This window comes from Hydra viridissima, unplaced genomic scaffold (genome assembly GCF_058129835.1).
Source record: "Hydra viridissima isolate aposymbiotic clone 2 unplaced genomic scaffold, HvirCarnegie_v1 scaffold_13, whole genome shotgun sequence".
In the NCBI taxonomy this organism is placed as follows: domain Eukaryota; kingdom Metazoa; phylum Cnidaria; class Hydrozoa; order Anthoathecata; family Hydridae; genus Hydra; species Hydra viridissima.
In genome coordinates this window covers 2690101-2711431 of record NW_028324312.1, presented here as the reverse complement: position 1 = coordinate 2711431, position 21331 = coordinate 2690101, and the positions used below count along the sequence as shown (strand labels likewise).

Sequence of the window (21331 nt, the reverse complement as noted above, 5' to 3'; positions counted from 1 at the left end):
TCAAGATAAAGTAAATAGTAAAAGATCAAGCTAAATATAATCTAAATGATGAGCACTTTCCTAATCCCATTTGTTCCACATGCCGCATGTACCCCTCAAATTGATACGTGAGCAACATCTAAAGAACTCTGCCATTAACGCCAAATTTTAAGCTTATTCTAGTTAAAAATAGAGTAAAAAAAATGCTATTGTTGTATTAGTGTTTTCACAAACAAGAATGGGAGGCATATGAAGGAAAATAAATTGGAGAAGGTATGTTAAAAGAGTATGTAAAATAAATTGGAGAAGGTATATAAAAGAGAGATTGAGAAAACAGCTGAAAATGAAATATTTGGAAAAAAACGATCAAAGAAACCGATAGTTAGCCGAAGTTTGGATGTTAGAATTTCATAGGGAAGCAAATATTAAAAAATATAAGTCATAAAATTCAATCATAGGAATCAGAATAGGAGCCAAGAAAACTTCATGATTACAAAGTATCATTACTTTCATTCAATGTGTATGTTGTCAAACGGTTATATGACAACATACAAATTGAGTGAAAGTAATTTTCTTTTCAGATTTTCACAATTTTCTTCCATAAAACACAGCTTTGTCAGAAAAACCCGAAAATATAAAATCCTCCTCATAATTAGGGTAACATACTATTTTATTCATTTTTTTCTAAGAATCTTTGCAATTTTGACCAAATTAAATAACATTTATTTACCCTCTGTTAAAACTTTATTTTACTTTAATTTTTCTTTTATTCTTTTTTTTTTTTTCAGAAAAAAACTTTTATTAGTCTTTTCAAAGAACATTACACACAATTCAAAATCACAAATACCCTTCAGAATTCAAATAACCCAATCTTATTGGTCAAAGTTTTCAACAGGAATTCAAAAATTTGAATATACTTTTTTATTGTTATAATCAATTGTACAGGAGTGTAGCTACTTAAAGTACTCTGGATGAGTACTTTAAGTAGCTACTCTGTAAGATTTATAAGATGCACTTGATTTCCTTTCTTTCTTAAAATTTGATTGAAAGGTTTTTATTGGTTGCTCACTGGAGAGTCCAAGATCAATATTTTAGGTTTGTTAGTAATAAAAAACAGAAATATATATATATATATATATATATATATGTATATATATATATATATATATATATATATATATATATATATATATATATATATATATATATATATATATATATATATATATATATATATATATATATATATATATTTCTGTTATTGTTTTCGAATTCTACCAAATATTATAGGATGATCGCAGTCGATGGAATTAATATCAAAATTAATTTACTGGAGATAATATTTAACTTCAATTGAATTTAAAAAAATAATGGGAAAGTCTAAGGAATTGTCGCTAGAAAAGAAAAATTTAATAATGCGTTCTGTAAAGAAGAAAATTCCTTGTAAGCAAACTTTTGAGCTTTATGATATGGCTAAATCAACAATTAGCAATATAACAAATAGCGTATAACAAATAGCGTAATGGTATTTATTGATTCGTCTTCACACCATGCTTGCTGCTGTGCAGTTGGATGCCACAGAAAATGTTTGCTGTTTCAAATCACATGAAAACACCAAACAAACAAATTTCTTAATTCTTGATCAAATCCAAAATCCACTTTCACATTCTGAAAAAACTCTCAGGAGCGTCTACATATGCTGTTTGACATTTGTTGTTTTGATCTTCTTGCATAGACTGGACTATGAGGTAGTGATTCATTTTCATCCACCAAAATATGACCAAAACTAACTTTTAGAATCGAGCCTCTTCCCTCCTATCGATTCCCGATTTGACAACAACTAAACCGTCAAGGTTTTGTGATGCTTGCACATTATTACTTAGTTCACTGATGCTTTGGTAATGTATCATTTGCTAAATCTGATCTTTTTCAAAAAAAGATTGATGTTAATGACAATGAAGTGTTCTGATAGCTATGACCAGATTGAGCAAACTTCAGCTGGAAGATTGCCTCTGGTTTGACTTGATTTAGAGTGGAGCCAAGTTTTCTCATTCAATTGTTTGATAGACCGATGTGGAAAGAGCTAACTATCTTGCTTCTTTAGGGTCTATCTCAGCCACCCTTCCTAAGTTTTTGTGACGTGTGCAAGGGGTGCAATTATGTGAATGACTCAACCAACAACTAACCAATATTTAATGCAATATTTTTCATTACTCTGTAGAACCTGTTAACGTGATTTAGTCACTGGGTCCTTTTGCTTGGCTAATGGATGCTGTTCTTCGCCTTAAAGTTTGCCAATATTTCAAATTAGGCAATTGCAATTTGATGACAAACGCATGGGAGGCTCAGTTGAAATTGAATGAAAATCGTAGAGTGTAGAAATGGTTTAAGAGCCATCTACTTTTCCTAAATAAAATCGAAAATTGGCACAACTCCTAGTGTAACTCTTTCATCCTAAAAATTCAAATCCTTCTAAATAAAGTAAGAATTTTCTCCTTCGCGGCATCAGAGAGATCTCACTCTTCTACATGCAAATGACGCAAACTATCTTTCTACAACCATGTGTTTTATGCAAGAAAATTGTAAAAATCTGAAACAGCGAAAATTTCAAATTCCAAAAAGTATCACGGACGACAATCTCAGAATTCAAAATAACTTGCAATGAGCTCCGCAGGTATATACTATTACCACCTAAAAGAATTTCTCCGAGTGTTTTCCTTGATACTAATGTCAAAACTTTCAAACTGAGAAATAATTTTTTACAAAATATTTGCATTAAACAGTTAAAAATCGCCGAACAAAACGCCGGAACCGGAGCATTAAAATATAGAAATAATACCCAAGTATAAATTAAAGTTCTGTGAAATTCAGAAGTGAAAAACATTTGAGAAGCTCAAGGCATATTATTTTTAGACTTCTAAAATGGGTCGAAAAAAAATGTGGAGTTTTAATTAGAAGTTAGTTCATAAAAAGAAAAAAAATCACAAAGTTAATAAATAATAAACTTTTTAACACTTTCTTGCCATAAAATTGTTACCCTAAAAAAACTAAAAAAGAGAGAGAGAAAAAAAAAAAAAAAAAAAAAAAAAAAAACCCTCTTGCATAACATCGTATGTGTAAATAGAAAATCGATAAAATCATTTGAAAGAAACCTATAAAGTCCAACATCGTTTTAAATACAGTAAAATAACAAATTATAAAAAGCCTAATCTACACACGAACTTAAAATTATCAAATCCGCTTTTAAAAATTAAAAGTATTCTAAGTTCTACATCAGATGTATCAAATAAGTTTGCTTATGTGTAACTTCACATTTTCGAACACCTGGAAAAAAATGATATTATATATGCATATATATGTATGGTGTGTATAGGATATTCTCATGAATGAATGATAACTGCTTGTTTGATCTTCAAGAACAAGCAATATATTCATTTATGAGAATTGCAAACTGTATTTGCCTTAAATTTGTCATAAATTACAAATCTCTTGAATTTTAAAACTTAGTTTTAACTTTTTTGTGTTTTTATTTTTGGTGTTTTGAGTTAAGTAAAATTCAAAAAGGAAAAAAGTATTTCTATAATATATAAAATAATATTTATTTGAAACATAAAACAATATTTACTTGATTGTCTATAGAAAAACAAAAAAGTAAATAATAATGCAATCATAAAACATCTCACTTCATCTGGTGATGAAACAGCACTAACATTCACAACCAAACCTTTCTTTTCATAGTAATGAATTATTGGCATGGTTTCATTATAAAAAGTACGAAATCTAAACAAAGTATTAATGGTGTTATAAAATATTTATTATTATACCTTTGTATATGTATTTTATGAACATATTGCAAAAGTTTATCCAAAAAAACTTCAGAAAATGATTCATGTATTGTAAAATAAAACCATTCTAAAAAATCAAGTTTTGGTACAACAATGAAAATCTCATAAGTTTTAAAATGCAGCTAAAACTATCATTTGGAGTAGATAAGTTTTGTCAATCATCCAAATCAACTCCATGGATATAATTATTTAAAAAGAAATATTTATTAGTAGGAACACACTAGATTATATTTATTCTTACATAATTAATGTTGAAATAACCAACATAAGTTAAAAAATAACTTATTTCTAAAGCTGCAATAACAGGCGACCAAGCCACCTTTGATGATTAATAATCTGCCCTATTAATAATTGTTAATAGCTCCAATCATCTCCAATATTCCCTAAGGGTTAATATAAGTATCTTATTATACTTAGCAAAATTTATTATCAGTGTCTTAGTAGTCTTCTAATACTAAAAATAGCCAAAGGCCAATGATCAATGTGTTAAATGATTCTATAGTAGATAAACTAAGAGTTTATAGCAGCAATTTTTTTTTATTTCTGAATATAAAACAAAAATAACTTAGACTTTTAAAACTAGAAGGGCTGAATTGATGAACAAAATCTTGTTATATTTTTATACAGATTTTCTTCTTATAACTAATCTGAGTAGAATAAATTTTAATCTTCAACAAATGAATACATGATTTATTAACAATCACATTAAATTTTTAATTTGATAATAGTCAACAGAAGTCAGCACAAATTATCTTAAATATCTTCTCAGCCAAAGCTCATTAACTAATTATTTATTCTTAAACACAGCAACCCATTTTTTATTATTGGTTAGCAGATGTTAGATATCAGATGATTTTGTTTTAATGTAAACAAAATAACCTTTTTCTTAGACTTTCTTCATTATCATCAGTTCTGCCACTTGTTTTTCCTCTTTCAAGTATTCTCTGAACACATACCTTAACATAGAAAAAAATTATTTCAAAATCATAACATAATAATAATAATAATAGTAATAATAATAATAATAATAATAATAATAATAATAATAATAATAATAATAATAATAATAATAATAATAATAATAATAATAATAATAGTAATAATAATAATAATAATAATAATAATAATAATAATAATAATAATAATAATAATAATAATAATAATAATAATAATAATAATAATAATAATAGTAATAATAATAATAATAATAATAACAATAATAATAATAATAATAATAATAATAATAATAATAATAATAATAATAATAATAATAATAATAATAATAATAATAATAATAATAATAACAATAATAAAAATGATATCAATACAGTAAGATCAAATTTCCGAAACTCAACTTTACATTAATAATGTAACTTTTTAAACAAATTACCTCTTCAGGGCAGTCAAAATATAATACAGCCTTTACAATGCATTTGTCTTGCATGCAATTGTTCCAACCAAGAAGATTATCTTCATTTCGAGGAAAACCATCAATGAGAAAAGGCTTGTTAGGGTTTTCTGCCATTGCCTTCAAGATGAAAAGTATTATTATTACTTTTAATAACCTAAATTTTAACAATAAAGGATATATAAAAACACTAAAGAAATGAATATTGTTAAAAATATATAGGAAATATTATTGAAATTACATGAGCAGAAATACATTCTTATTAGATTATTATCTTTAATAAAAATTATTTAAACACCAAAAAAAGTATTTTAGAAAATTTAGTTAATGGCAAACCTTTTCAAGCAAACGGATTGTAATCTCCACAGGAACAATCTTTCCTTCTTTAATATAATTTTCAATCAAATTTCCATCATTTGAGCCACTTGCTCTTTCAGCTCTCAACAAGTCACCAGCTGATAGATGAACAAATTTATATTCCTGGGAAATTTTTAATAAGTTTTTTTGTATTAATTTTTTTTTAGTATTAGTAAAAAAAAAAAAAAAAAAAAAAAAAAAAAAAAAAAAAAAAAATCTTTTTTATTTTGTTTTAAGTAGTTTGCATAAAAAATTAACACTTTGCTGCAATTACTATTGTATACAAATTGGTTCATTTATTGAGAAACCTGAAGGTAATAAACTTAAATATGGATAAAAGTATAAACTCTTGTACATAAGTAATGTAAAAAAAAAAAAAAAAAATGTAATAAAGTGAATAAAAACTTTATATAATAAGATATTTCCTAACATTTGCTCATGATGTAAATTATTCATAAAAATATAATACTGCAACATTATTTGATAAAGTTAAACGTAATTTGGAAAAGGAGATGTTTGGATAGTCAAAATATAATAGTATGTTTTGAGAAAATTACCTCATTAAATCAGAATTAATAATAACAAATACAATTTTTTTTTTACTTCACAAAAGGTGACTGAACAGCCAAGATTTTAGGCAGTACTCTAAAGGTGGGTTTCTTTAAGTAATACACTTTGCCTCCTCACCCCAGCAAAATAGTTTACTTTAGGCCTAACACTATAAAGTACCAATGAAATTCAACAAATTTATAAAGATCACAAATATAATTTTTTTTAAAACCTTCTTTCTTTTAGAGGTTTAGTACTGGTTTTAGGGATAGAATATTTACATAAGTAAATAAAAATATCAAGATAATCATTTTCATTTAAAAAAAATTGTTAACTTGAATTTAAAAAGATTATATATCGAAATAGTTATCAAAAGTTAGAAAACTAAAATATATAAATCATATTGGTTTTAATTTTATCCTAACCTAAAATTAAATAATTTATTATTTATCCAACAATAAAGCATTGAAATAAACTTACTTAAATAAATACTTAAATAAATTTAATTAAATTCTGCACTCAATATATAACAAAAAATAAACAACAGGAAATGAAAAGAAAAAAGAAAATTATTCGAAAAATTATTTTTTTAATTATTGTTTTTAAATATTTTGTGATTTGGTTTTTTCATTGGGTAAGAATATAAAACACAGAAATTGTCATGTATATAAACAAGTATGCTGAAAATAACTGAAATATTTATAAAAACTTAATTTTTAAACTTTTTAAATTATACCACTATATTTACCTTCACTAAATTTAAACATTGGGTTCCTTTACCAGCTCCTGGTCCTCCAAGTACAAACACAACTGTAGGAAGCACTGACGACATACTAAAACGAGCAGCTATTTTAACAGTATTTTTTTGTTGCTTGAGTAATGTAGAAATTAAGGAAACACATAAAAGCATTCACTTTTCTAAATATAAAGAAAAAATATATAACTCTTGTAGCTTGTTTTAACAAATATATAATCATCTACCATATGTATGTATGTATGTATGTATGTATGTATGTATGTATGTATGTATGTATGTATGTATGTATGTATGTATGTATGTATGTATGTATGTATGTATGTATGTATGTATGTTTTCTATCTATCTATCTATCTATCTATCTATCTATCTATCTATATATATATATATGCTTTTTTTGGGTTTTTGCCCCAGTTTAACTATATAATAATTGAATATATAACTAGAAAACCGATCAAATTACACACATATTTAGCTTAAAAAATAAGTGAGCCATGGTTTTTTGAAGTTTAAATTCTAATTTACTCAAAACAATAAAATTGTAGCTTGATGTTTTTTTCAGTGTGGTCTTCATATATTAACATATATATATTTAATATACACATATATAGACATGTAGATACATATACATGTATATACATATATACATTTATACATATATATATACATATATATATACATATATATATATATGTATATATATACATATATATATATATATATATATATATATATATATATATATATATATATATATATATATATATATATATATATATATATATATATATATATTGAGTTTTGACATTTAGAAAGTCACAGCAGAAGGTTAATAAGAGTTATGAACATTACCCCACATGACTACGGTTGTTCAAGCTGGTTGGGATCCGCAAATTCTATTCCGTAAACTACTATAAAAGTTTACGTGAAGCTGCTCACCTGGGTCACGTAAATTGTTTGGTTGTTTACATGCCCCATGCTGCCACGTGCATTAATTGTTAAAAAAAAAAAACAACTGAATACTATTTGCTATTTTTAAAATATTTTCTAACTATTTCTCCATAATTTGTATCCTCGGTAGTATAGTGGTAAGTATCCCCGCCTGTCACGCGGGAGACCGGGGTTCGATTCCCCGCCGGGGAGATAACTATTTTTTAAGTTATTTTTCTGCAATTTAATGACATTATAATTATAGCTTAAAGATAGTAATCATCTCTTGACGCTAATGGGTAGCAGGGTCGTCAAAAATGGAAATATAAAAAAACATCAAAAAACAAGTATGAAAGAAAGTAAAAAATGTTTTCGCCTCTTTTAAATAACATTGAGCTAATTTCGCTGCACTAATATACATTTAAAATACATTACTAATACATTATACATTTAAAACTGCTAATCAATTCTTTTCTGGAGATCTTTTAAGACAACTACATTCAATTATCTTTTAGTCGAACCCATACCTATCCGTAACTACCTCTGGAAAGACTTTTTTCAAACAATTCTTGATTCTTCAACGTAGTTTTTAAACATTTTTGGCTTCCCACTTTCCCTTGCAGACTAAACATATAACCCCAAAAGTCTACCATTGGGTATATCTCAGGACAGTTGGCAGCAGTGACGAATAAAACATTTTGCGGACTAAGTAGTTGTGGGGAGGGGAGGGGGGAGGCCGAGATTTAAAGGGCACACTGCACAGTGGGCCAGAATTCACTTTTACTGGACAAAATTCGTAACTAATTTAACATTAGAGCTATATTCACTAAAATTAGTATGAGTACTAATATGATGTCTGCGCTTTTTATGAAGGTAATATTTTTTTATTTCGTTGCTATGGATACCTTTATTTTGCTTAGCAACAACCTATTTTTGTTATCTGCAGATATTTTATAAGTGCTATATTCACTAAATTTGTCATGAGTACCAATATGAGATCACACATCTTACAAAAGTGATAATTTTTTAAATTTAGTTGCTATGGATACTTATATTGCTTAGTTTCCGGATACTCTCCTTAGTTACAAAGTGGTAAATTGATATTTGAATGTTTTGTCGGATTTTTGACCCACCTATATTGAATAACAATTGAGTATTTAGGTAAATAATGTTTTAGGAATAATAAAAGCAAAAATAGTGCAAGAAAACATTGTCAATTTTAAATTGCACCAAAAAAATTATAAAACAATAATATCGTTTGAACCTTCCCATCAATCATTGTAAGTTCAATAATACAATTCACTTCAATAGAAGATCTGCAAACCTCAAATAAAATCATTCCCAAGCTTTCTATTTCACTTTTAATGTACTGATCTTCTTCAATCACAGATTCCTTGGATTCCATTTTGTATGCAAATCTTATGGGTCTACAATTGGCTGTGGAGGACGACTTTTGATTTCTCCAAATAGGCACCTTTTCGTTGCTGTTGTTAAATCCAGTCAAATCCAATGGTACTAGACAAGTTATAAATAGTGATTCTTCACGCTTTAAATCTCTGTTAATGTCGGGTTCTGATAAAACTTGTTTATGAATACTTTAGCCAGTAGCACCATCAAAACCATCCTTACACGTTAGTGTCATTGTTTTTATTGCTTTGTCGTTCAATATCAAGTGCCTTAGCACAGGTTCCCGAACTCCACAGATTCTTATCAAAGTATGAATTATTAAATCTTTTAAAGGAACTGAAGCTGAATAGTCCTCCACTGTTATGTTTGCAGGATAACATTTCAATTTTGCATCTCTGACATCATTGTAAGCAGAGTAAATGTTATATTCTTTCTCCAAGGCTCCGCTTCTAACCAATTGATAGGAAGCTTTTGTCAGACTTGCATCAATTATTAAAGCCAGTGCTTCGTCTGCTGAATATTTAGTTGCTTTATCTGTATTTGAAATATTTAAAACGTTCTTGGCAGCAACAATAATAGATTCATCTCTAAATTTTTTATTAGCAGCAAAAAATAATTCATTGGATGAATGAGATTCAATTAAACAAGATACACGCCGTTTTTTAGTTTTATTAGAACTATTATCAAATGCAACTGGTTTTCGACCACGTCTACTTGCAGTTGGTTCATTGTCTTTTTTTCTGACAATTAAATATTCATTAAGCCAGCTCACAAACTTCTTTTCAAAATTTTTGACAGTATAGTTTGCAGATTTCCACTTTTTTTTATACAAGTAAACAAATCGTTGAACAGCATGTCTAAAATCAACGTCTTTAAAATCAGCAAATTTTGGCTGAATAAATTTTAATATATCTTCAGAAATATATTGTTTTGAAATACTAAGATTGTTTTTTTTGGAGAAAATTATGAATGTCTAAGTTTAATAAAACCATATCTAAATTATTATTGTAGCAAGTATTTTGTATTTAAAAGTTTAATGTTATAATATATATGCCGTCCGGACTATTAATACTTGTTATTAATTAAGTTACTACAAGTGTTAGTAATTAAAATTAAAAGTAATTAAATTACTGTTAGTGTTAGTAATTAAATTACTAGCAACTACCGAAAATATGTTGTTGCTATGCTATGCAAAGTAAGGTATCCATACTAACCAAAAAAAATAATCCCATAAGAATTGTGAATCTCATTTTAATACATACCCCCAATATTGTGTACTTAGCGCATGTAAAATACTGTTAAAACAACGTTAATGTAAAAATGAGTTGTTGCCATGCAAAATTTAGTACCATAGCAACCAAGTTAAAACATATATAAAATCTGAACGGGGATTTAAGGGGACGAGCAATCAATTAAAACTCAATTGAAGCATCATATAGCTCAAATAAATATAAGACAGCACATGGCAAATTGTGGTAATTATTAGTTATAGTGCGGCAAAAAACAAATTTCTTAAGGAATTTTTTTTTTTAATCTGTGATTTTCAAAGTATAACTGAGATAACATGCTATGACAAATTTATTTCACACATTTGGTTTTTCTTATCTCTAAACACTCTAGAATAACATGTGCTAATTTTTTGTTTCAAAAACGTAGATGTAATTGAAATATAACACAACGTTGATATCACCGTTAATTACTTATTTAAAATTTTTTTTTTTTTTTTTTAATTTCAATATTCAAATGCTTAGAGTCCTGGTAACTAAGGGATTTAATATAAATAAGTTATCAATAAATTTCTCCTAATATATATAGATACTAAAATTAAATAAGTTTTCAAGATTAGACAACTAAAATTTTTCCCATTTTGTCCACCTACTGGCCCACTGTGCACTGGTCAAAAATTGTGTAAAATGCGCCGAAACTCCAAGAAATTGAGATTTTTTAATTGTTGGTACACTGATGGAAATTTGTTCGATATAATTTGAAAAGCCAGTAAAAAATCTTCTTTTAAAAAAAATGACCAAAAAATTTTATTAAATAATGGCACGAAAATGCCTGGCTTCAGCAATGATATAAGTGCTTACAAAATGACAAAAACTCGCAAAATATAAACAATCAAATATTTTAAAAAAACTAAAAACTTGACAAAACTGACCATGTAAAACCATGTAAAATTAAAGGATATTTCACAAATAAAATTCCGATGGGCAACCACAGGAATCAAAAAAATTCCAATTTTCAATGCTGCCAAACATATTTATTTAAGCATCGTCTTCTCAAAAAGCTATTTCAAAATATCAAGATAGTCATTTTAACTTGAAATTGATTTTGATTGAAGATGCATTTGATTAACGAATTTTAAATGGTTTCATTAACGGCAAAAAAAAAAAACAGCTTAATGGATTTTTTTGACAATTTATTTTAAGTTACCATATAAATTTTTCAGATTTTTGAAAATTTTCCGAAAATAGCATTATCATATTTGCGAATAACAAATTTGGGGCATTTTTATAAATTTCTTTTTGATTGGCTTTTCAAATCATAGTGAACAAATTTATATCAGTTTACAAAAGTCCAAAATTTGCATGTGTTAATCTGTGTATGTGGGTGTATTCTTTATACAAATCTACAGTTTTGGTCCGATCCTCACCAAACTTTGCACACAGATTTAATTTTTCCCAAGGACGGTTTTAGTTCAGGTTTGGACCGCCCCGGACTCCATGTTCAGAGTGCTTATGGCTGGAAGCAAGTTCCAGACCTCTCCAACCACTCCTTGCCCCAGGCAATTGTATGATTACGGAGCTAATAATTTTAATGATTTTCATAAGTGAGAACCAAAAAATCGTTAACATGTGTTACAGGTTATGACGATTTTTGAGGGATATTTTTGGAAAAGTATACAGTTTAAATGAACGAGAAAATTTGTAACGGCACGTTTTTGTTTGGAGAAAAAATTATTATGTCATTAAATGACATAATAATTGATAAATAACATAATAATTGATAAATTTTATCAATGTGTTTGTTGGAAAAAAACTACATTACCACAGCGTGGTTTGGTTCCTAAAAACATGACTCTTAGTTACAATTGCATTGCTGATTCATACAGTAAAGTTTTATGGCTAATAGCTGGAAAATATATATTCCAACTTGTATATATATATATATACAAGTATGTATATATATATATATATATATATATATATATATATATATATATATATATATATATATATATATATATATATATATATATATATATATATATATATATATATATATATATGTGTGTGTGTGTGTATACACAGGGTATTCAAAAAGTCGGATAAAATCTTTGATTAAAAATTTCTCCTCATTATAATAATTTATCCATTTTAATAGTGATATATGTTTTAAAGCTTGATTCTAGGAAATTTAATTTCAGAAAAAAAAAGAGCTACCAACTATCTCTTGAAGAGAGAATTAAAGTTGTTCTTCTCTATGCCAAATTCGAGAGTTCTGAGCAAGTTTAACGAGAGTGGAGAAAACAGCTCGGCACGCAACCACCCTCTAAGCCGGAGATTCTAAAGTTGGTTGACAAGTTCAAGGAGACAGGCAGCGTTCATGATTGAGAGAGATTGGGTTGGATCTGTGAGAAAAGAGGCATTTGAAAGAGTGACTGAGTATCTCTCAATTCGAAAGGGCACTGCAGCTCTGGGAGTGAAACAGACCAGCTATTCCAATGCTGTTAAAGATTCAGACCTTCGACCCTTCAGGCCAAGCAAAGTCCAAGAGCTTAGTGAAGACGACTTTGATAGACGAATGCAGTTTTTACAAACACTATTGGACAGTTTTTCCAAAAACCCAAGTATGATTGACAAGATTTTGTGGTCGGATGACAGTCAGTTTACTTTAAATGGGGTTATTAGTTGTCACAATAGTTGCTACTGGGCCTACTCTAACCAGCATAAAATATTCCAGGTCGGTACATCAAAAGAAAGACATATGGTGTGGTGTGGAATGACTTCAAGTGGACTTATCGGACTATACTTCTTCGATGGTTCTGTCACTGGCGAGTCCTATCTGGAAATGCTTAAAACAAATGTATGGCCTAAAGTTAAACAGCGTCGTCTCTACTTTCAACAGGATGGAGCGCCTTCCCACAATTCACTTGTAGTGAGAGAGTGGCTCAATCAAAAGTTCCCTGAACATTGAATCGGCAGACGAGATCCTATCAAGTGGCCTGCGCGTTTTCCTGACCTACTCCACCAGACTTTTTCCTGTGGGGCTACTTAAAAGATATACTATACAGGGACAAACCCTCTACTCTTGTTGAGCTACGCAGCCGAATCGAGTAAGCCTGTGCGGAGCTACAGCCATCGACAGAAGGGACTCATATCGAAAATTTTCTCTAATTAAATATACTATCGATAATTCTACTTTAAAATAAAATACATATAAACCAATTATCTTATTTCTTTACTAAACTATATTTCATCAAATACTTAAACCGATTCAACGAACACCCTACATTGCAATTACATATTGTTTAGTTTACGTAAACACTAAGACGTTATTATTTAAACATTCGCGGCATAAGCTTTGGCGTTTTGTGGAATTCAATTTTTGAGGGAACACCCGTTGCCACGTTTGGATTATTTCTAGGGAATTTTGTCTAACAGAAATCAGAGAACTCAAAACTTTAAACATCGCTGAACCACGCGAACTGTTTTAACTTGTAATAAGATTAATGTAAAAAATATTTTTCATATACAAAACTTATTTTTTACAAAATAGAAAGGAAAGTCATTTCAAGAATTAAATTGGGAATATTTTTATTGTTATTCAAATTGTGTGCAAGTAGTTAAAGCAATCATTTAAGTTAATACAATTTTTATGAAGCATTCAATCTATGGACAATCTCACTTGAAGTTCCAACAATAATCTAATCATTCATCTCTCGTCATACCACTCATTACTGATGTCACCAAGTTTTTCCGAAAAGTTTTCAAGTTTGATAAGCTGAAAACGCAATTTGATGTTCATGTGGCAACCAAGCATTTTGTAGCTCTCCAATGAATTTAGAAATAGAATTTTTTTTCTGTAAACAAAGTAGCTAATGCAGTATGTTGAGATTACCAGGTTTGAGATCTGGAAAACTGGATTTTTACTGAGTTCTTTCGCTTAATTCAGATTCTCAAGAGACTACTCAATAAAAACGTATCATTAAACGTAAACTTGAGATTTTAAATAAGTTTTTCTTGATTATTCAACTAAAAAAAGTAACAGACTGTGCACACCCTGTCAAATTCACGATCAATCTCATCTGAAAGGACCAAAAAAATCCTTCTATTAAAGCATAGTATAGACCTTATGTGTACATTGGGAAGCTTTTTTAAAATCTTTTAATTTTGTCCGAGCCTGATTTTTGCGTTTTAACAGGTGGATTTTGGATTTTTTGTGTTCGAGATGGTTAACTTACCAGGATGGTACAAACTCAAAACTTTTATATGCTCATGATAGTATCAAATGAGTATGGTTCACAAAATATTACGGCAATTGGAACTTGGGGAAAAAAGTACCCCCAATAATTTTGTCCTTTTGACCGCAGTTGAAGAAAACACTGTTTTGGAAAAAAAAACTACGCTATACTGTAGTAGACCAAAGCACTTTTATATAATTCAAACTTTATCAACAAAACTCTTGGTGTTTCACGGTTGTTTACTGAAACCTCAACAGCGATATGTTATTATGCGCTTGCGCCAAAAATAGAAATCGAAAGCGATGTAAACATTAAAAAAATTTATGATTTATCAATAATGGCAATCCTAACGTTTTCTCAAATAATTTTACAAATAGAAATCTTCTTAAAAAAATGTAAATTGGGATTCCAATTATAAACAAACTATACATTTATCTTAAAAAAACCTTGAAATTTAATTGCGCGCGAATATTAAGAACTGAAAAAGCAGCTGTCAATAAAGGTAAAACTGAGAACTTTAAAGTCAAAATAAAATAAAATCTAATCGTACACTGTTAAAAAAATATCGCGCTTTCTACGGAAAATTTCCGGCAGCTACGATGACAAAACTTCCCGTTATTTTACGGAAAAACCCATCACATGTAAACGGAAGTTTCTGTAAATAAACGGATATTTCCGTTTAAATACAATGGGTTTTTTCCGTTTATTTCCGTTAAATAACGGGAGGTTTTGTCATCGTAGCTGCCGGAAGTTTTCCGCATATAAACTGAAATTTCCGTTGAAAATCAATGCGTTTTCCCCGTTAAACAACAGAAAGGTTGTGGCAACTCAACTGCCATATAGTTTTCGTAAATGAAAGGAATGTTGTTCATATGAAAATTTAAAAAGTGAACATTTTAAATGTAAAATAGATTGAATGTTATCGAAAATATTATCTAAAACAAATCATTTTTGATTTACAATAAAATATTAAATTTTCCGTGATTAAATAATCAATTTGTAAATAAACAACTTCAAAAAAAAAAAAAAATTAAAATTTTAATAAAGTATTAGCACATAATAATGTAATTATATTACATAATCCTATATACATTTACAGTGGGGTGCAAAAAAAAAAGCCACACTCAATTTTTTAATAAAAAAAAAGCAATAAAAAATGTCTTAAACTCATATAATGAAAGTAATATAAGACAATTTTGATAGAAAGGCTTTTGATATTATTGTATATTACATATAATAAAAAGAAATTAGGATTTGTGAAGTATTTTTCAAGTTTTAGTTGTATTAGTATTTAATTGGCCACACTTTATTTTTTATGACTTCTGCGCATCTAGAAGGCATACTGTCTAAAAGTCTTTTTAATAAGTCATTTGGCAAAGCATTCCATCCAACAAGAAGAGTTTGGAACAGTACATCTTCATTTGTTGCCCTACAATCTTTTAATTTTTTATCCAATATAGACCATAGGTTTTCAATTGGATTTAAATCAGGAGACTGTGCTGGCCAAAACATAACTGGTATCAATTTAGATTCTAGATACCTCTTATTCAACCGTGCTGTATGTTTGGGATCGTTATCCTGTTGAAAGATGTAGTCACCATTAGGAAAAAAATCTTTTATACTTGGTCCAAGTTGATTAACTAAGATTTTGTGATACAAATGCTGGTCCATGGTGTCTTTCACCCGGTAAAGTTGTCCAACTTTGTGTGCACTAAAACAACCCCACACATTGACCTTTTTGTCATGTTTAATGGTTGCGTTTAATGTTTGGGGGTTGAATTTTTCCCCAACTAATTTCCAACAGTGAAGTCGACCATTATAAAACAAGATGAAAGGAGACCCGTCGCTCCAAATAACTTTAGCCTATTGTTCACATGTCCAATCTTTGTGCTCAATGCACCACTTTAATCTTTTTTTGCGATTGATTTCACTAACAAATAGTTTTTTTATTTGCTTTCCAGAAAAAAATTCACCTGATTTTTCAGAAAAAAATTCACCTGACTTTTATTCGACGAGATATTGTCCACTTTGAGATATTAGTAAGGTTCAAATCTAGTTTTATCTCACTACATGTGATTTTACGATCTTTTTTGACGGTGTTAAGAATGTAAGGATCTTCCTTTTTTGAAGTTTTAGGTTTTCTCCCTGATCCAATAGACCTTTCAGTTGTAGCATTTTGTTTATATTTCTTCACCAATTTGCTAATAGTGGAGTTTTGCCGTTTAAAACACTTTCCATAGCTTCTATGAGACTCTCCTCGATCAGCAGCTTCAATAACTCGTCCAATTTCTATATCCGTTCGTTGTTTTGTAAAATATTAAATGTGCCCATATTATTCTGTCTTTTTAATGATTTTTGTTATATAAATATGAGTTTATATATATACATACCTCTTCTTTCCTGAATTTTTCACTGCCACATCCAATTTTTTTTGTTTTGCTTGATTATACATTTTATACTTAAAATCAAGAAAAAATGTTAGTGTGGCTTTTTTTTTGCACCCCACTGTACATAAAAATTTATTTTTATCTAATATATATATTGGTTTCCTAAAATATAAATAAATCAACTCAAATGCAAAAAAATATAGTATTTCCTTTCTTATCCATTTCGAATCAACTAAAAATAAAAATGCATAAGTTTTTGAGTAAGGAAACATTTTAATATTTAATAAAGTAATAAATTATAAAAAAAGTTGTTACTGTATATGACTGATTTAGCGAAGGCCAATTTTTTGCCATTGTTGGTGCCAGTTTTAAATTAGATTTAAATTAAAATTAGAAAATTAGATTTTTTTTATATTATTAAGTAAATAAAAATCTTTAGAACTTCTTTGAAATCAAATTCTAATAATCAATTACTAAATTTACCTACCAAATAATACAATGATTTTTTGAGCAGAAGATAAATTAAGAAAAAGTTTAAAACTCTATTTTAACTCTAATAACAATTATTTATTCTAATAAACATTTTAACAATCCAAATGTTCTTTTCTAATCTTTAATAAAAATTTATTTTGATTTATTATAAAACCATTTAAAAAATAAAAATTAAAATTTTTTATACTAAGTTATTTTACTAATTTTATATACCATTGTTATATATTATAATATAATAAAAAATGAATATTTTATAATAGAAAATTAATAACTCTAACCCATCTGGTCATTAATCATTGCTAAAAAAAAACTAAATTTATGAAATAACATTTCATTATTCTAAGAATGTTTAAAAATTAACTTTTTCTTGCTTAAGTTAAAAATTGTTACAAAATTAATATATCTCTCTTTATTGCTATTATTTTTGCTAAACACAAAATAATTAAAAATAACTAATTTAATATCCCTGGAGTTGATAATACACCAATATATATATATATATATATATATATATATATATATATATATATATATATATATATATATATATATATATATATATATATATATATATATATATACATATATATATTATAATATTTATATAAATTTTTCAGTAAATAATCGAAGAAGAAGAAGATGCAATTGTCAACTTTTATAAATATTTCTATTTCTTTTTGAAGCTAAATGTGTACCCAAATATAAGTTTGAAAAATCATCACTTATGGCGGTTTAACATGTTAAATATAACTGCAGTTATTAATAATACAACGGAAACTTCCGTATTTGAAAATTTAGCCGCAGATACGGAAAATTTCCGTACATAATGTATCTGTACATCCCATACATGGATATACGGATACTTTCCGTGCAAGTAACAGAATATTTTTCCGTTTTTTAACGGAAATTTTTAACAGTGTAGAATTTCCAGATTTTTTTTTTAATACTGAAATTCAGTCTATACACAACATAACAAAGCAAGTTTTACTGAGCATTCAATTTTTTTACTTTACGTTGATGGGTTACAAGTGATGACAATATTGCACTGCTTTTGGTTGGTTCTAAACTATGTACAAGTGCCAAAACCCAAGGAGCTAGCGTTATTCATAAATTCGTATTCTCTAAATAATTGCTGAAACCTGGTCTGGAGATAAAATTGTGGTTGAAAATACTCCTTTCACCTTGTATGTATGTATGTATGTATGTATGTATGTATGTATGTATGTATGTATGTATGTATGTATGTATGTATGTATGTATGTATGTATGTATGTATGTATGTATGTATGTATGTATGTATGTATGTATGTATGTATGTATGTATGTATGTATGTATGTATGTATGTATGTATGTATGTATGTATGTATGTATGTATGTATGTATGTATGTATGTATGTATGTATGTATGTATGTATGTATGTATGTATGTATGTATGTATGTATGACACCATGATAATGTTAAGTTCTGTTTTTTATAGAATTATTGTTCTGCTTTAAAGTAGTACTGGCCTGTAAAAACTAAAACAGTTAATCTTTTGATTTTCAGTGTAATATTTGATTAAAAACATGTACAATGAAAAAACTTTCAGTGTAAAGAAATAAAAAACTGTTAATGTGCCCATAAACATGCAGAGTCAGCAATTAATATGCAATTTTAACAAAATTTTTAAACAGTAGTTTCTTCTTAACTAGTTATTTTTATTTTATAGTTTGAGTCTAAATTTTTACAAAAAGGTTAACATGTTGATATAGGGATTTGATTGGAATCACTGTCATAGCATTTATAAATGCAAAATGGTGGCATTTTCAATAATGGCTTTTAATTTTATTGTAAAATTTGTGCTGTCAGTATCATTACCTCAAGAACAGCAAACTGCAAAAACCTTATTTTGGTCAAACCCCTCGAAAGTAACCTGATAACCGGTGTGTAAATATTTTAGGTGTAATCTCCAAGTAGTTAAAAAGATATCTTTGTTCAAAGTTGAGAAACTCAGAAAACAAGAAAACATAATAAAACCTCTCTAAAACATTCAATACACATATGAGTTTTTATCACAGAAACATTCTCTTATGACTGACAATTTAGGTCATTTTTTTACTAAGAAACATATAAACATTATACATTTTTTAAATTTACGATAATTATATCATTTAAATCTATAAAGTAAAAAAATTGGAAAATTTTGATATTTTACAGGCTAGTACCACCTTAAAGCACTTTATACGCTATATCTGGATTATTCCTGACCAATGTTTCCATGTGGAAACTACTATTTAACTAATCTTGATTTAAAAGCAATTATAATACTTCTATAGACAAAACAATGTAATACTCTGTAGCTTGAATCTACACTGAAGAAAAGTGAGGGACCATGCACAAAACAGATTGAAGCTATATTGCAAAAACTGAAAGTTCAGCGATAAGCATACCATGGAAAAAGTTTTATTGGAAATCATAAAATGCTTCAGGTTCCCTTTCTTTTTTAAATGAATTAATTCTAAATCTAAAACATTATTATTAATAACAATAATAACAAGTAATATAAAATCATGCAATATATCTTTTAAAGAGACATTTTTCTTTTTTAGAAAAACTCGATGCTTAAATTATGTAATTCTATTCCAAAGCTTGTTTAGGATGACGGATTCTCTGGGACAAGTCTGCACAAGAAAGCAGTCGAAATCATTACAAAACATAAACTACACTTTCATAAATTTTCTGCATTCTATAGCATATTGTACTCAAAAAATGCAATGACAACAGAAACGTTAAATAAACTTAATAAGTTTTATTTGATTTTTTTTTTTTTTTTTTTCTGTTTATGAGCTTCTCAAAGCGCTTTGGAATTTTATTGTGTTTATAGTTATTGAGGTTGAAGATTATACTGATGTATTTTTATCGCACAACTTGACCTAAGGCTTTAATGCCTACGAAGTTACACATGTTGAAAGATCACGCTATTCCACTTTTGAAAAAATGGGGCGCTGACTTTGGATTGCATGGCAAAAAAGGTGGATAATCAATTTATCAATTGGATGGATCAGGTGGATAATCAATTTATCTTGAGTTCAACAATTTAAAGCGTATTTATTAATACATCCCTTGCCCAACAAAGCGGTTAAAAAATATCCTAAAATTTCACCATCAGACAACTAATCCTAAAAGTAGGGTGTTAATTCCACAATCACGAAAAAGAAAGAGAAAAAACGAAACTTTTCATAGTTAAAAACACTTTTGGCAACAACATTTTACATTTCTTAATAATATATAGTTCCTTTTTTCTTTAAATTGTCTCTACTAAAGGCAAATAAAATGTAACTATAATGGTCAATAAGGTAATGCAGAAGCGCCTTTTTTGTCCATTAAAAAATTGAATGCTAAGAACAGCCATTAAAAGTAAATAGAAGAAGGTCACCTCAAACTTTTTCAAAAAACATGGTTACATTTCTACGATTAAAAACCTAGAACGTAGGGGCCAAAAAATGTAAACAAATCGCGTGTAGTTAACCAGCCATCATTCTCAACAACAAATATTAATGAACGTTTAGATGTTCCTTCTATTGTTTTAAGCATTTTAGTACACAGCTGGATTATTGTTAAACTAATTTAAATTGAAACAACAACAAAAAATTTTAATATGCAGTTACTCGGTTTCCAGAGAAAAAATATTTTCGTTGCTAAGGGCCGTTTTGAAAACATTGATTTTTTTCATTAAATATTGCGCATGCGTACAATGACATAGCTCTACCAAACG

The 21331-nt window shown here is 27.9% G+C and overlaps 2 protein-coding genes and 1 non-coding gene across 3 annotated transcripts; 2 read left to right on the top strand and 1 right to left on the bottom strand.

The window, feature by feature from the left end:
- Nucleotides 1-3080: 3080 nt before the first annotated feature.
- LOC145194839 (UMP-CMP kinase-like) lies at nucleotides 3081-7884 on the bottom strand. The gene is made up of 7 exons (XM_090070937.1): nucleotides 7748-7884; nucleotides 6887-7056; nucleotides 5569-5712; nucleotides 5215-5352; nucleotides 4704-4780; nucleotides 3663-3759; nucleotides 3081-3303 (listed from the first exon to the last, which is right to left on the bottom strand). The coding sequence occupies exons 2-7, from the start codon at nucleotides 7046-7048 to the stop codon at nucleotides 3262-3264; spliced, it is 660 nt and encodes a 219-aa protein (XP_089927063.1). The 5' UTR covers nucleotides 7049-7056; nucleotides 7748-7884; the 3' UTR covers nucleotides 3081-3261.
- Nucleotides 7885-7966: 82 nt separating this feature from the next.
- Nucleotides 7967-8038, top strand: Trnad-guc (transfer RNA aspartic acid (anticodon GUC)). Its single transcript has one exon. It is a non-coding gene; the product is annotated as a tRNA-Asp (tRNA).
- A 4800-nt stretch (nucleotides 8039-12838) lies between these two features.
- LOC149880058 (uncharacterized) lies at nucleotides 12839-13429 on the top strand. Its single transcript, XM_090069987.1, has one exon. The coding sequence runs from the start codon at nucleotides 12839-12841 to the stop codon at nucleotides 13427-13429; it is 591 nt and encodes a 196-aa protein (XP_089926113.1).
- The last annotated feature ends 7902 nt before the right edge of the window (nucleotides 13430-21331 follow it).

Bases quoted from the DNA above. Each gene is read 5' to 3' on its own strand.
- LOC145194839 (XM_090070937.1), bottom strand. From the start codon at position 7,048: ATGCTTTTATGTGTTTCCTTAATTTCTACATTACTCAAGCAACAAAAA. The intron at 5,353-5,568 runs GTTTGCCATTAA...TTCATCTTGAAG, and splicing joins CAATCCGTTTGCTTGAAAAG to GCAATGGCAGAAAACCCTAA. The intron at 3,304-3,662 runs GTGAGATGTTTT...ATTTTTTTCCAG, and splicing joins CTGTTTCATCACCAGATGAA to GTGTTCGAAAATGTGAAGTT.
- LOC149880058 (XM_090069987.1), top strand. From the start codon at position 12,839: ATGATTGAGAGAGATTGGGTTGGATCTGTGAGAAAAGAGGCATTTGAA.